Source organism: Netta rufina (assembly GCF_964035555.1).
Source record: "Netta rufina genome assembly, chromosome: 8".
Classification (NCBI taxonomy): Eukaryota; Metazoa; Chordata; class Aves; order Anseriformes; family Anatidae; genus Netta; species Netta rufina.
Window position 1 is genome coordinate 29,928,736 of NC_140131.1, and position 12,778 is coordinate 29,941,513.

A 12,778-nucleotide genomic window follows, 5' to 3' on the forward strand; every position below is an offset into this window, starting at 1 on the left:
GGTTGGTGTTCAATATATACAAAAACCGAGACCTAGGTTTTCAAACTAAATTTTAAAGCTGGAAGATGTTTGTCTAGGTAACTGATCCACTATGTGCAATGAGTAAATGTCAAGGTGAAAATAAAACCAGTTCCCCCATCCACTGCATAATCCATACATTGGAGATTTTCCCATCCCTTAAGTAGCCAATAAAATTAAATAGCAGCTAATTATTCTAAGTGTTCACTTTAGACCCTACTTAAACTTCAAAAAACAAACAAACAAACAAACAAAAAAAACACACAGGTAATAAATAAATACAAGGAAAACTTTTATCAGAAATCTCCTGTAGGCCCTTGTATGAAGCCATGTGAAAATATCTGCTGAACTCATTAACTGTCTTCATCATATATGTAAGAATATCAGATATTCACAGATAGGTAGCTTTCACTGTATGATCAAAACGGTATGAATTCTTGCAAAAATAAGACCAAGAATAAAATACAACATGAGCAATAGCTCAAAATATCACATATAATTCCCAAGGAAAATTTGCAGCATTTACAAATACATGCAGCATTCCAAGATAGCAGATAGGACTGCAAAACAAGCCAAGGAGAAATTCTGAGTCATCTTCTTGTTTAAGTTAAATTGTTAGCAACTTCTGTAGATCTCCCTCACCTTTTTTGACTGGTTATTTGAGTTTGAGCTCCGCTACTGAAAATCACGCCCCACCTCTTGTGCTCCGGTTCCATTCTTTATGTATATGAAAAGTCCCAAAGAATAGCAATCTACTTCCCCCCCCTCCCCACTATGATGAACGTTTTCAAAGTCTACTTGACCTCAGAGGTTTTATGGTTCTATTCTCTTTGCAGGGAGAGTATTGATGTAAGGGAAAAGAGAAAGAAGAAACAACAGCCAATAACTGCATTTTCAATGAGATAGCTTGCTTCTGAAAACAGCAGAGAAAAAAAAAATGATACCATCAAAAAATAAATAAACTGAATGATGGAAGAAATTTAGCAAGAGGGAAAAGCAGACATAAAGACTTGAGTTAAAAATAAATAAATAAATAAATTAAATAAATAAATAAGTAAATAAAAAAGTTGAGGTCAATAATTTATCAAGCCCAAGCCAAACTCAAGTAAAAAAAAAAAAAAAAAAAAAAAAAAAAAAAGAACCAAATAGTCAGAGATGGGTTAAAAAGAAGAAAGGAGGTCCTACTGCAAGGAAGAGGAAGATGAATTCCCCAAACAAAAACTTCTGTTTATAAAGACACTGTAAGGAGCTTCTCAGGCAGAGAAATCAGGTTAGCCTCTTTCTCACACCTTCACTTGAATTAAACAAGACTGAAAAAGACTGAAGCAATTAGAATAAAATAGCTGATTTGTGACAGTCTTACAGTCTGAACATCTCTTTAGAAAGGAATGTTTTAACAATAATGAGAAAAACAGCAGTAAGAGATGTCCACAAAGAAATAACAGAATACCAGGGTTTTGCTTGTAGTTAGGGAACTTGCCACTCTACAAAGGGATGTGTTGTAAAGTTTATTATTAAATGACCCATCCATAACATTTTGTGGAGAAAATCTGCCAGAAAGATTGCGAATATTTATTACAGAAGCTGAGTGAAGCTTACTGAAAAAAAGGTGACTTATCTTATACCCTTCCCTGATCGGGGATTCTCTGCAGAGATGAGCTCAGACTTGAGTGATTTATCTGTAGCTGTCCAAGAAGTATTCACATTTAGAATTACAAATCCCGAACAGTCTCCAGGCAGTTCTGTCTTGGCTGACCCTCTGGACAGAGAGGAGAATACATTCTGTTAGTTCAGACTGGGATATCAGGGGAGTGGGAATGGTCAGCACTAATAGCTAGGACTAGCCCAACTCCAGTTCTCAGGACCAGTGGAGAGGTATGCTCAAAAGCTGATGGCACCTGAGAGATAGCTGTCTTTGGAACAGCTATGACCCTTGATTTGGCTGGCTGTATTTTTGGAGGGTTGCTGCAAATTTCCTGATGCCTGCCCAGAACTCCCTCATCTGTCTGATCTGCTGTTGGGTTGGTGATATGTAAATTCCAACATTTGTTTAAATTCTGCATGCTGCCAAAACGCCTTTTTTATAGACTTAAAAACCCTCTGTGGTTATCCAAAATCTAATTTAATTTTTGGAGGCTTTTCCCATGGTTTTTCTCTTTATTTTCTCTATTTTTCAATGTTAATTGAAAATACATACTTTGATATTCAGCAGTGTTTCTTCTTTTCTTACTTTTCTGCACTATCAGAACTCCTGCTGGATATGGATATATCCTCTGGATCTTTTATTTTCGGTTACACTTCTGCACTGCTCCCACATATTTCTCAGGTTACCTCCTTATTACTTTAATTTTCCTTCCTCATATCATTCTTGTGGTTTGTTTCTTAATAATTTCATTCATTGTCTTTGAGGGCCTATGGCATAATATTTGGTCAGCATTTATCTGCTTATTTTATTTATTCCTTTTTTATTCCACAGGTCTTTCTGTGGTTGCCTTGTTCAGTAGTTTACATATTCTGATATAGCTTTGTTTGTCAGATTAGGTAGGGCATGGAATATTGTCCCACCTGTTGGACAAATAGCCAAAGAGTTCCTCAAGCTTAAATTCCTTATGTTTGAAATTTTTCACCGATGTGTGTTACTGGTATGTGTACGTGGTCTTTTGCACATACATATACACAAGTTTTTTAATGTGGGTGCTATCAGTATCCAGCTGAAAGCCAGCCGTCTTGGGAGACCTCTAGCCACATTTAGTCCAGTGTTGTGCTTAAGCTGTAAAAGTATATTGTATAGTATATTATAACCTGTAAAGTATATTGTAAGGGTATATTGGTCTAGGCACAGCACTATTGTGCTATAACGGTGTACTGTGTCTTCCCGGCCTGTATTTAGGAGGTTCAACAAAAGTAGCTTGGGCTCACCTGCCTGCAAAAGACCAGGTTGTCATAACCTTCCTCATAAACTTGATGCTGTTGCATATTTCAGGTGGAACTATGCATGTGTGCCCCATAATTTATGACTCCAAGTCTGCTTCTCCAAGTATTTGCTCCAACATGAATCACAGCAGTAGCCTCTCATGCTGTGTAGCCCATAGCGATCCCCTCTCTGTCACTGTACCTCAGAGAATATCCTCATCACATCTGACAGTTTAAAAAAATTTAAGTTAGTCTTCAGGTATGGGGAGAAATCCTAGGGTCGACCCTTCTCTTTTCTTCCCCTCTCTGACTGACAAAGGACTGCCTCAAGTGGTTTTATAATGACTGCTATTGCACTAGCAGCCCGTAAGAGAGGAAGGGCACTGTTACTGCATATAAAACTAGAATGATGGTGTATTCCAGATCAGGGTTGATTAATATCACAACAGAGTTACAGTAATTATGGTGCTGTTTTATATATTAACATCTTGCTGGTTTGCTTGTCTTTTATCATGACAGCACATTAAGCAGAAGTTTGTGTGAGCTGCCCATGGTGTCACCTACCTTATTTGCTCTTGTAGCTTTGTTTTATCTGGAATATATCCCTTTCCAAGAATAGCAAGAGTTACTTATTTTGATATGCTGAATAGTTCTTTATCAAACTACCTTTTTTCACCATTATAGTACCCGTTAACCTAATCATATAAAATACCTGTGAAGTTCCTTAGGTTTTCATGAATTTAGTTTCAGCTATTATCAGTATCAACTCTGTAGTATTCCAGTTCAAATCATTTCCTGAAACACATGCTAGCATATTAAACAGAACCATATCTAAACTGGAAAATTGTGATATATTCCCGTGTTAATATTTTGCCTTTTCTGTATGTTGATTGTTATATTTCAGCTCTCTATTTTAGCTGGTTTCCAAACCCACTTCATGGCTACCTGATTTCTCTGTTTAAAACTCTGTTTTAAAGCCTGTGTCAGAGGCCTTATGAAACATAAAATTTACCAGTTAATTATCTAGTATTTACTGCCTCACAGTCTCTATCCAGAATTGTGATAGATTCATGAAGCACAATTTTTCTTTACAGAAGCCATATTGAATTACGTAGTAAAAGTTCGTTTGAGTTATTGTACAAGTCTCCTAATAGCTAGTAATGCAACTTTTTTACTTGCTTTGCTGAAACGAAGCTTAGAGGTCCCAGGTCACTAAATCCCAAGACACATTTAATAACATTTTTAACTATTGCCAAAGCATTTGTAATCTTTAGATGTAAAAACTAGTTTTAATGAGATTACATATTTATGTGAGGCTCTTTACTTTAAATTAACCTTGGCCATGTACTCTCTGATCCTGCTGACTTATTCTTCTTTAATATATCTGTTGTTTTTTTTTCTAACGTTTTTCCTTCTTATATCTCAGTCTTTGGCAGCACCTCACCTTTATTACCAAAAAAGACCAGGTGGAACGCAGGTATCTCCCCAATAGAGATACACACTGATACAGACAGACATTTAATTTCTTTGCACCATTTCGCCCCCTTTCTGTGCTCTCATACCATAGTAAGGACTCTTTCAAGGAGAACCCCCTTTTATTCCTCAACAACTGCTGAATCCTGAGAAGTACCCAAGCACCAAAGATGATGAACAGTTGTAGTACTTGGGATCAAGTTCATAACCTTGCTGTATAAATGTCAGGTGCTTTGTTCAGAGGGGTGTTTTTGATTACTTGGAGTTGAATCAACTTCAGTGTTTGTATCCTTGTGAATGCTCCCTCAGAGCCATGAGGACCGAGGTCAAGGCCTGTCCTTGGGACAGACTGCTATCACAGGAAGCAGGTCTCTACTTCTGGTAACCTAAAGATTACCCTGTTTTCCTTACCTGCTGTTGCTGTCAGCTTTGAGTGAACCTTTCTCCTGAACACAGTGTTTTGTAGTGAATCAAAATGTGCAATAAGAGGACAAGCATGTGTGTACCCTTTGAACTTGCTATATGAGACAGTACCTGCACCGTCTTATGGCTTTCTTAGGAGGGAATAGAATAGGATTGTGGTGGTTGGCATCTCTGGAGAACATAATCTTTTAGTGTGGTCTGCATGAATCTGGAGACAGCAGGTCTACAAGGAGCCATGCCTGAACTGTGAATTGTATTTACAAATATAGGTTTACTAATATGATGGCTAATGACATGCTAATCACCATTAAATACTTGATATATGAACATTAAAAATACAGCTATAGTAATAAAAGTAGCATTTTAAAAATAATATCCTACTGAACAGATCTGTTCCTTGTGTATACTCAAAACCACATCTGCTTAGCTTAGTGACAAAATGAATTTTTTCTGTACTCATTAGTAACATAAAACTAATGGATTCTGCTCTGATTCTCTCCATAGCAACTGAATTCCCTGCCAGTTCCATTTACAGGGCTAAATTCCTCTCCCAGATCATTCAGTACAGTTTTGTTGAGAAGAGTGGGACAGCACAGCAGTAATCAAAACAAGTGCTCTAGGTCCCTGTGATTGCAAAGGTGTAACTTAGGGCAAAATTTAACTTCTAGATTTTTTCTCTTTATTGCTGCTGGTAATGTATAAGCCAGAAAGCACACAGCTTGCCTTTCAAAACCTGGCTTCTGTTTGCAGGTTTGGCAGTTAGGGGGAAAAAAAATAAATACTGTAAACAGTGCGAATTTGATCTGGAGGCCATTGAGATATACTAAGTGTGGAATCCCATAGTGCCATTTTAGCCAGTTGCTTTTTGGAGTGAAACTGCACTTTAAACTGCAAAAGCTGATTGTCTTGCTGCACTGTTTAGTTTGTTATAAACATTTATGATTTGATGGGAACAAGAAACTCAGAGATATCATGAGGTGCTGTAAAAGAGTGCACCTGCAGAACATCTTTTAAGTACCAGTACTTTTTTAGTCAATGAAGACTTAAAACTTTGCAAATGGCTAAAGATATAGATTTTCCTTGAGAGCAATAAATGATTAAAAGACAAAATATCCAGGAGTGTAAATGAGCTATAAATCATTGACACAGTCTTTTGAAAGGACTTTCATGCCTCCAAAATGTCATCAACATACCTGTTTGGGATTGTAGGTCCCCCAAAAGTGTGTTTTGTGAGCTGCAAGGAGTGAGACTTTTTACAAATTCAGAAATCAGCATGTCACATGTATTGTTTTTGTTATACCCTTTGTAAGTTTATAGATGGAAAAATCTGTTTTGATTGTGTTCTTCTAAGTAACCACTTCCTAAGCTTATCTAATGGTATCCTAAATCTTGGACTGTCTCCCTCCTGTCCCCCAGCTGCGTCTCTGGAAGGGCATTAACCACCTCACTCCTTCCCTATTTAAAAAGTCTTTTCTAATTTTCAGCTTTAAATTTATTCATGTCTGGCTTATAATCATATGTTCCTGTGCCAACATTGTCGTTTATCTTAAATAGCTCTTTTCCCTCCCTGATGTATATACAAAGAGACATCATATTCCTGTTCTGCCTTCATCTTCCTAGGCTAAACATCTTGTTAGGCTCTTTTTGTCTTCTCTTGTAAGAAAGGCCTTACATCCCCTGATTATATGAGCAGCCCTTCTCTGCAACCTGCTAGAGCTTTGTTTTCTTGTAACATCACATCCAAACTGTATTTAAAGAATACAAATGTGAATCCAGCACCTCCCTGAGAAAATTGTTAATTACCTATGCTGTATAAAAGTCTGCCTCTGTTAGATTAAAAAGCTTTTCAATATCAGGAATCTCCCCATGTAGATCCTTTCAAAACACGAACAGGCAGTGGAAAGCTACATCACTGTTTGTTGCACAGGTTTTATATCATTTCTTTAAATTCTAAAAGAGAGAAGCACGGTACCATACTTGCAGACAACAACTGCATTTGTGGCACACAGTGCAATGTTTGGGAGCTGTATACACAAGAGAGGTTTACAGGATACTTACTATTGCTGGCGACAGTAGATCACAAAGAAACCTTAACAGGTATGATACAGACAAGCCTACATGAGACCTGAAACAAGCTGGAGCTGCTTTCAACCACCACAGTTTTTCAACAGATACAGAAGGCCGCAGAAACTTGAGAAATGCAGCACTGCAGCACCCTGAAAACTGCAGAACAATTCCCAGTAAATCCATGAACTTTTCTGAGTAAGAAAAAGAAAATGAAAATACAAGAGTGTGAGCAGGTCCTAAGGGATTACATTTAATTGAGTTACTGTAGTTCATCAGTGGAGGCATGCTAAAGGGCTGTGTGTTCAAGCCTAGCCCTTTGCAATAGCAAAGCAAAAAGTATTAGCTTAAACACTTTCATAGTAGTTAATTGACCTTTTACAGTGGTTTAAGCAAACAGATTTTACTTCAAATTTGCAGTGAATTTGGACCATGCACATAATCAGCTTGCACAGCTTTGTTGATGAGTGCTAACTCATTAAGCTGTCATAACTTGCTCACTTGCAGTCATCTGTCCACACTCGTCATGCTGCCTTTAGCAATGTGCCATAGATGTTTTATGCTGGAAGAGCATTAATGTTCTCTACGTGTTGCTGAGAAGAGCTGGAAGGCTTTTAGAACTGGATGAATGCAACCAAGGTATTTGACATGTAAGCAAGTTAAGGTTTGGCACAGAGAAAACATTTGAATATTTTTGGAAGAAGAAGAGTATACTTTCCCTATCCTTCTTCCTGGATTTAGGATATGGCTTAATTTCCTACATCAGCAGTCATTAACAGCAACTTCATAGATACTGCTCCCTTATTCCTCTTTGTGGCATAGGAAGAATTAGTGATTTTTAGTGTGTTTGAAAATAAGGCTGCCCAAAACAACATATGCAATGAAAACTTAAGGTACTGGTGTCCAGGTCTTCTTCAATTTTCTATATGAGAATTTAAAACAATATTAAAGATTGTATATGACTATAAATTATACAGGTTAAACATAGTATATTAGTAGACATTTAAAATACTTGATATCCACTTCAGTACACTTTTTTTTTTCTTTTTTGACTGATAGGAGTAAGGTAAATATTGCTTCTTCAAAAATATTGAGAAACAGAATATGAAAATAAATTCTTACCGTGTTTCTTGGCTATGAAAGACCAAAGGTAAACACTTTGAAGCTTATAATTCTAGGCAGACTTGTCTGTGTCTCATATTTGGCTTGATCTTGAGCATTTTTCAATTGACTTGGATCAAATTCTGTAATGAAAATCTTAATGACTTCTTGGTTTATTACAGTAGCATGGCTTTGAAGCCAGTTCTGTGCTCCTAAAATTCAATAAGATTTTTGAAATACCTTACAGTTATACCCCTTTCTAAAGCATGAGTAGAATGTATTGTTGCATCAAATAACATGCATTTACTGAGCTTGACTTTATTTTAACAATGTAGAATGCTGCACCTAAAATCTGTTTGCAGCATGAGAACTGATATTGAAGCCTCCTCAGAAAACTCACAAAATATCCAGGCCAGCAATACCATACCACAGAGTGAAACCTTTAAAATGCAGTGATGTTCACTACCTGTGCTACACTTCTATGAGTTAAACCGATTTAACTGAAGAATAGCCATAGTCTGATGGACCTGGGACTTGGCCCATCTCTGCCATTGAATTAGTGTGGCTGAACTACCGCTGAACTGTGCAGTTTCGCTTTATGTGAAGTGCAAATGATTTGCATCAGGTAGTTCCTCAACAACTTATTTTAGAAGGCGTCTTCCTCTTGTGGTATGTAGCTATATTCTGTCTGCCATGCAAATTTGGTTTTGCAGCACAGATGTGTGAGGTTGATGCCACAAACTCTTCCCTGTGAAGTTAAAAGTACTGAACCAAAACATGCAGGATTAGACCCACATCTTATTTCTGTGTAATATTTGCAATAATCTGATGATCTTCATGTCATTTGTGCATTTTTCTTACTACAGAGAGAAAAACAATTATTGTTCTCAGTTTATTTGATCGTGTTTCTTTCTTTTCTCACTGTGAGTTCTTAAATCTGTACTAATGAGAAATGACTAAGGATGATCAGATTGTCTGTAGCATGTCACTCCTGTTTTGTACTCCATTTTATTCCTTTAAGTATCACACAATAATGGACAAATTAAAATAGTACATTCAAAGGTGTTACACATGTAACCTTTTTGTATAACATATTTGTATACGGACATATACTTTTAGAGTTGCTTACATTCAAAATGTACCTATGTGGAGCATTCTTTGTATTTTAGAGTACATATGAAGGTTGATGGCTTGGAAATTTATAAGAAAAATCATAAACATCTTCACAATACTTGTCCAAATTTTCCATGTTAAAGTACTGGAGAGTGTTTCTCTGCAGCTATAGAAACAGCTTAGGTATCCTCTAAATGAGTCAATAATTTTTTTTTTCCCTAGGATATAATTGGAAAAGCACTGCAGTATATTGGAGCATATGGTGAGCTCTGCAACACAGAGCAAGTTGTGGCTCTGATTGACGAGGAAATGTGTATCAACTGTGGCAAATGTTACATGACCTGTAATGATTCTGGCTACCAGGTAAGAGCACAGCTGTAATTAGCAGGAAGGCACAATGAGTTATCTTTCTGCTGCTGGGAAGAAAGAATCCACCTTCTGTTAATGAGCAGGTGGTAAAAACAGATGTCTAAAATACTGGATTTGAGCCCCAGCATGCTCCCAGGCTATGCTGTGCAAACCCTGTCTGAGCCGTTTGCACAGTGGTGAGCACAGCACCCAGCACGGCTTCCTCTGGACGGCCATGTGGAAGGGCGCCGCTCTAGGTCACTCTCCCGGTGTGTCCCTAACTGTGAGTGGGAGTGGGCTGCTTCTTACGAGGAAGAAAAGGAAGGAGACCCATGTCAGGTGCCTCTGAATTTTGATGATTTTCAAATACGTGAGGGAGAAGGGGAAGAATGCATCCCTTCCCATCAAGAAGATGCAGGGAGGCAAGAGACATTCTTGTGCAAAAACTGTTAAAGAAACGTAGTCTTTGTTCCATCAGCCTGAGCAATTTTGAGTATGTGAACAGGAGTCCCACCTCAAAAGTAATCACATCCATGTATCTGATTTATGCAGTATGTTATTGGCATTTCTATATACCACCGGTTTATATTTCTATATACCACCGGTTTCCATGTCCACTGGAGTTGATGAACTGGTCTGTGGGAAGAAGGGCATCATAGGAAGACCCACGTTCTTTTAGAAAACCAAAGCAAAATCTGGCATAATCTCCATGGAACCTAGTATGCATTAAACAATAATGTATACACAAATTTTTCCATTCATTCCAGTACAAGAACAGTTTGTCAGTGATAAATACTTTAACTCAGCAACAAGTTTCATCAGAACACCAAGACCTTTTGTTTATCCTTAATTCAGTCTAATCAATATTAAGTCTGAAGTCTTACTTAACTATATACTGCCAAAGAAAAAAGTCTTCCTATTTAAAATCAGCTTCCACGATTAAAACAACCATCAGATCAAAGGTAGACTTTTTTTTTTTTTTTCCCATCGATACGAAAAAACTAGCACTGCATTTTTACAAGATCAGATGATTACTGTAGTCTTCATCTACATTTCTTCTTGACACTGTGATCTTCACTGATTCTCCTTCCATTAGATTTCCCAGCTATAGGGAAGATATAGCCCTGGAGAGCAAAGGACTTTGTTTGTATTTAGTGAAACCTACTTTTCTGTAACTGGAAAAAAATCAGCACCAAAAGAACCAAAGCTTAAAACCCCAGGAGGTTCTTTAGCACAAAAAATGTTTTTCCTTAATTAATTAAGGAAACTGCGAAGAAAATAATTGCAAAGAACTGCAAAGAACTTCTTAATTGCAAAGAAATCAAAAGCCCCCCACACTTCAAAATATCATCTGCTTTGTGCTTATCTTTGTTTCAAAAAATCCATGCTGTTATGCAGACCTACCACCTTGTAGGACTCCAACAGAAGAGCTTTCCTTCACTCGGAGGTAGCACTGCAGTCCTGAATTCCTCTATCTCTTTGAACCCTCTTTCAGGATGTGCATTGTTGATGGGGAGAGAGGAAGGAGTCCTAAATACTCACAAGCCTAAGTTTTCTTTGTGTTTGAGCTAAGCTAAAAGAAAAGGTGGTACCTGCTCCGTGCTCTTGCCAGCTGCTACAGCAGCGTTTCAGTGCCCTCCTGGTGGTGAACCCCCAAACGCTGCAGATGTGCCTCTGGACCCATGCACTCCCCCCTGCCCTCTGGCTGCCCAACTGCTGGCAGTGGCTGGGGAGGTTTGCTAAGGCAAGAGTTCAGCTTTCAGGGCTGATCTTTCCTCCCCAGAACTCTTTTAAAAGTCTATATTCATTTTTTTATTACTATTTTGTACTTTTCCAGGCTTGCTTCTTAGATGTTGAACCTTTTGCGGCTGTGTGAAGCTTTTGGTTTTGCTTTTAATTGCCATTTCCCATTATACCAGCAGCTTATTTCATTGAGACTTCAATTGTTATTTCACATTCAAATACACTTATCACACTAATTGGTAATGAGGATTCACTGCATGGAAATGTGAGAAATAAAGCAAGCTCTGCCTGCCTGGCACTCAGATATCCCTTTCAAAGATTTGCAAAGGAAAAAAATCACAGGAGGCACAGCATGCTGTGTTTTTCTCTACTTTTTTTTTTTTTTTTAATTATTAAATTAGATTGTTTATGCCGTGCTGAAAATAAAAATCAAAAGAGTGCCCAGTGGTGTATGCAGCCAGCGCTGTGCTGAGGCCACGCAGGCATGTCCCGGTGTCCCCCCGGCCAGTGGACCCGGCGAAGCGCCGAGTGATGAAATATTGTCTTCGTGTGGCGGAGGAACATCCCTCTGGGAGCCTAAACATCACGGGCCAAAGTCAGCCTTTTGTAGCTGCTCCTCGTGGCCGTGAGCTTTTGCCGAGGTGGAATTTCTGCTTCTGAAGGTCCAGGGGGAGGGAGGGGTGGTTTTGTTCCCTGCCACTTCACCAGTTGCTATAGCTGCAGTGCAGAACCACACCAAGATGTCTCCAGCCGCTGCAGCACAGGAAACGCAGGCACTAAAACGGGCGCAGTTCTGACCTTTTCCATGAGTGACATCAATAATGTTTATTCCTGTTCACAGGCTATCCAGTTTGATCCCGAAACCCACCTGCCCACGGTTACTGACAGCTGTACAGGCTGCACCCTGTGTCTCAGCGTCTGCCCTGTTATCGACTGCATCCGCATGGTTTCCAGGACGACACCGTACGAACCGAGGCGCGGGCTGCCCCTGGCCCTGGGCTGCCCCTAGCCATGGGCTATCCCTGGCCCTGGGCCTGTGCGCTGAGGTGGTCCGACCGACAGCTGATGCGAGCTGTACACTTCTTTGATGCGGCTGATTCGCTTTCTAATTAATCCTTGAAATCTACTCTGACCAAAAAAATGCAACATTGGGAGCCATTACAATGAACACTGTTTTCCAATTATTATTTTTACGACAATTAAGTTCCGAAATTACAGAAAGGCAGCAATTAGTCGGTTGTAGCTGTCAGTTGTCCACGATTTGAAATGTAACTTTTTCCTTACAATTTGTGCTGTAATTTCAAAACTCCTCTGTAGACTGTTTAATCTCTATGTAATTTCTGGCTGTAAATATAATTAAGAAACCATTTTTAATGAACTACAAATCAATGTACAAGCTAACTGTTTTCAAGAAGGCATTTTGTAATTAAACATTACATTTAGTTTTAAAAGAGTTTCTTAGAAGATGTAATTAACTACATAGCATTCAAACAAAGCAATGTTGCTTCTATTTTTCTATGGGAAGAAATGAAAGGGAATTTAAAACAGGATTTAAGAACTGGATTAATCACTTTCAACTACT

At 38.4% G+C, this 12,778-nt stretch overlaps 1 protein-coding gene across 1 annotated transcript in view; it reads left to right on the top strand.

Annotated features, from left to right (window-relative positions):
• Positions 1-12,364, top strand: part of DPYD (dihydropyrimidine dehydrogenase) — a 340,058-nt gene extending 327,694 nt beyond the window's left edge. Inside the window, exons 22-23 of the mRNA XM_084290947.1 lie at positions 9,328-9,468; positions 12,038-12,364. Of these exons, the coding sequence (XP_084147073.1) occupies positions 9,328-9,468; positions 12,038-12,205 (309 nt within the window). The 3' untranslated portion in view covers positions 12,206-12,364. The remainder of the gene's footprint in view (positions 1-9,327; positions 9,469-12,037) is intronic.
• The last annotated feature ends 414 nt before the right edge of the window (positions 12,365-12,778 follow it).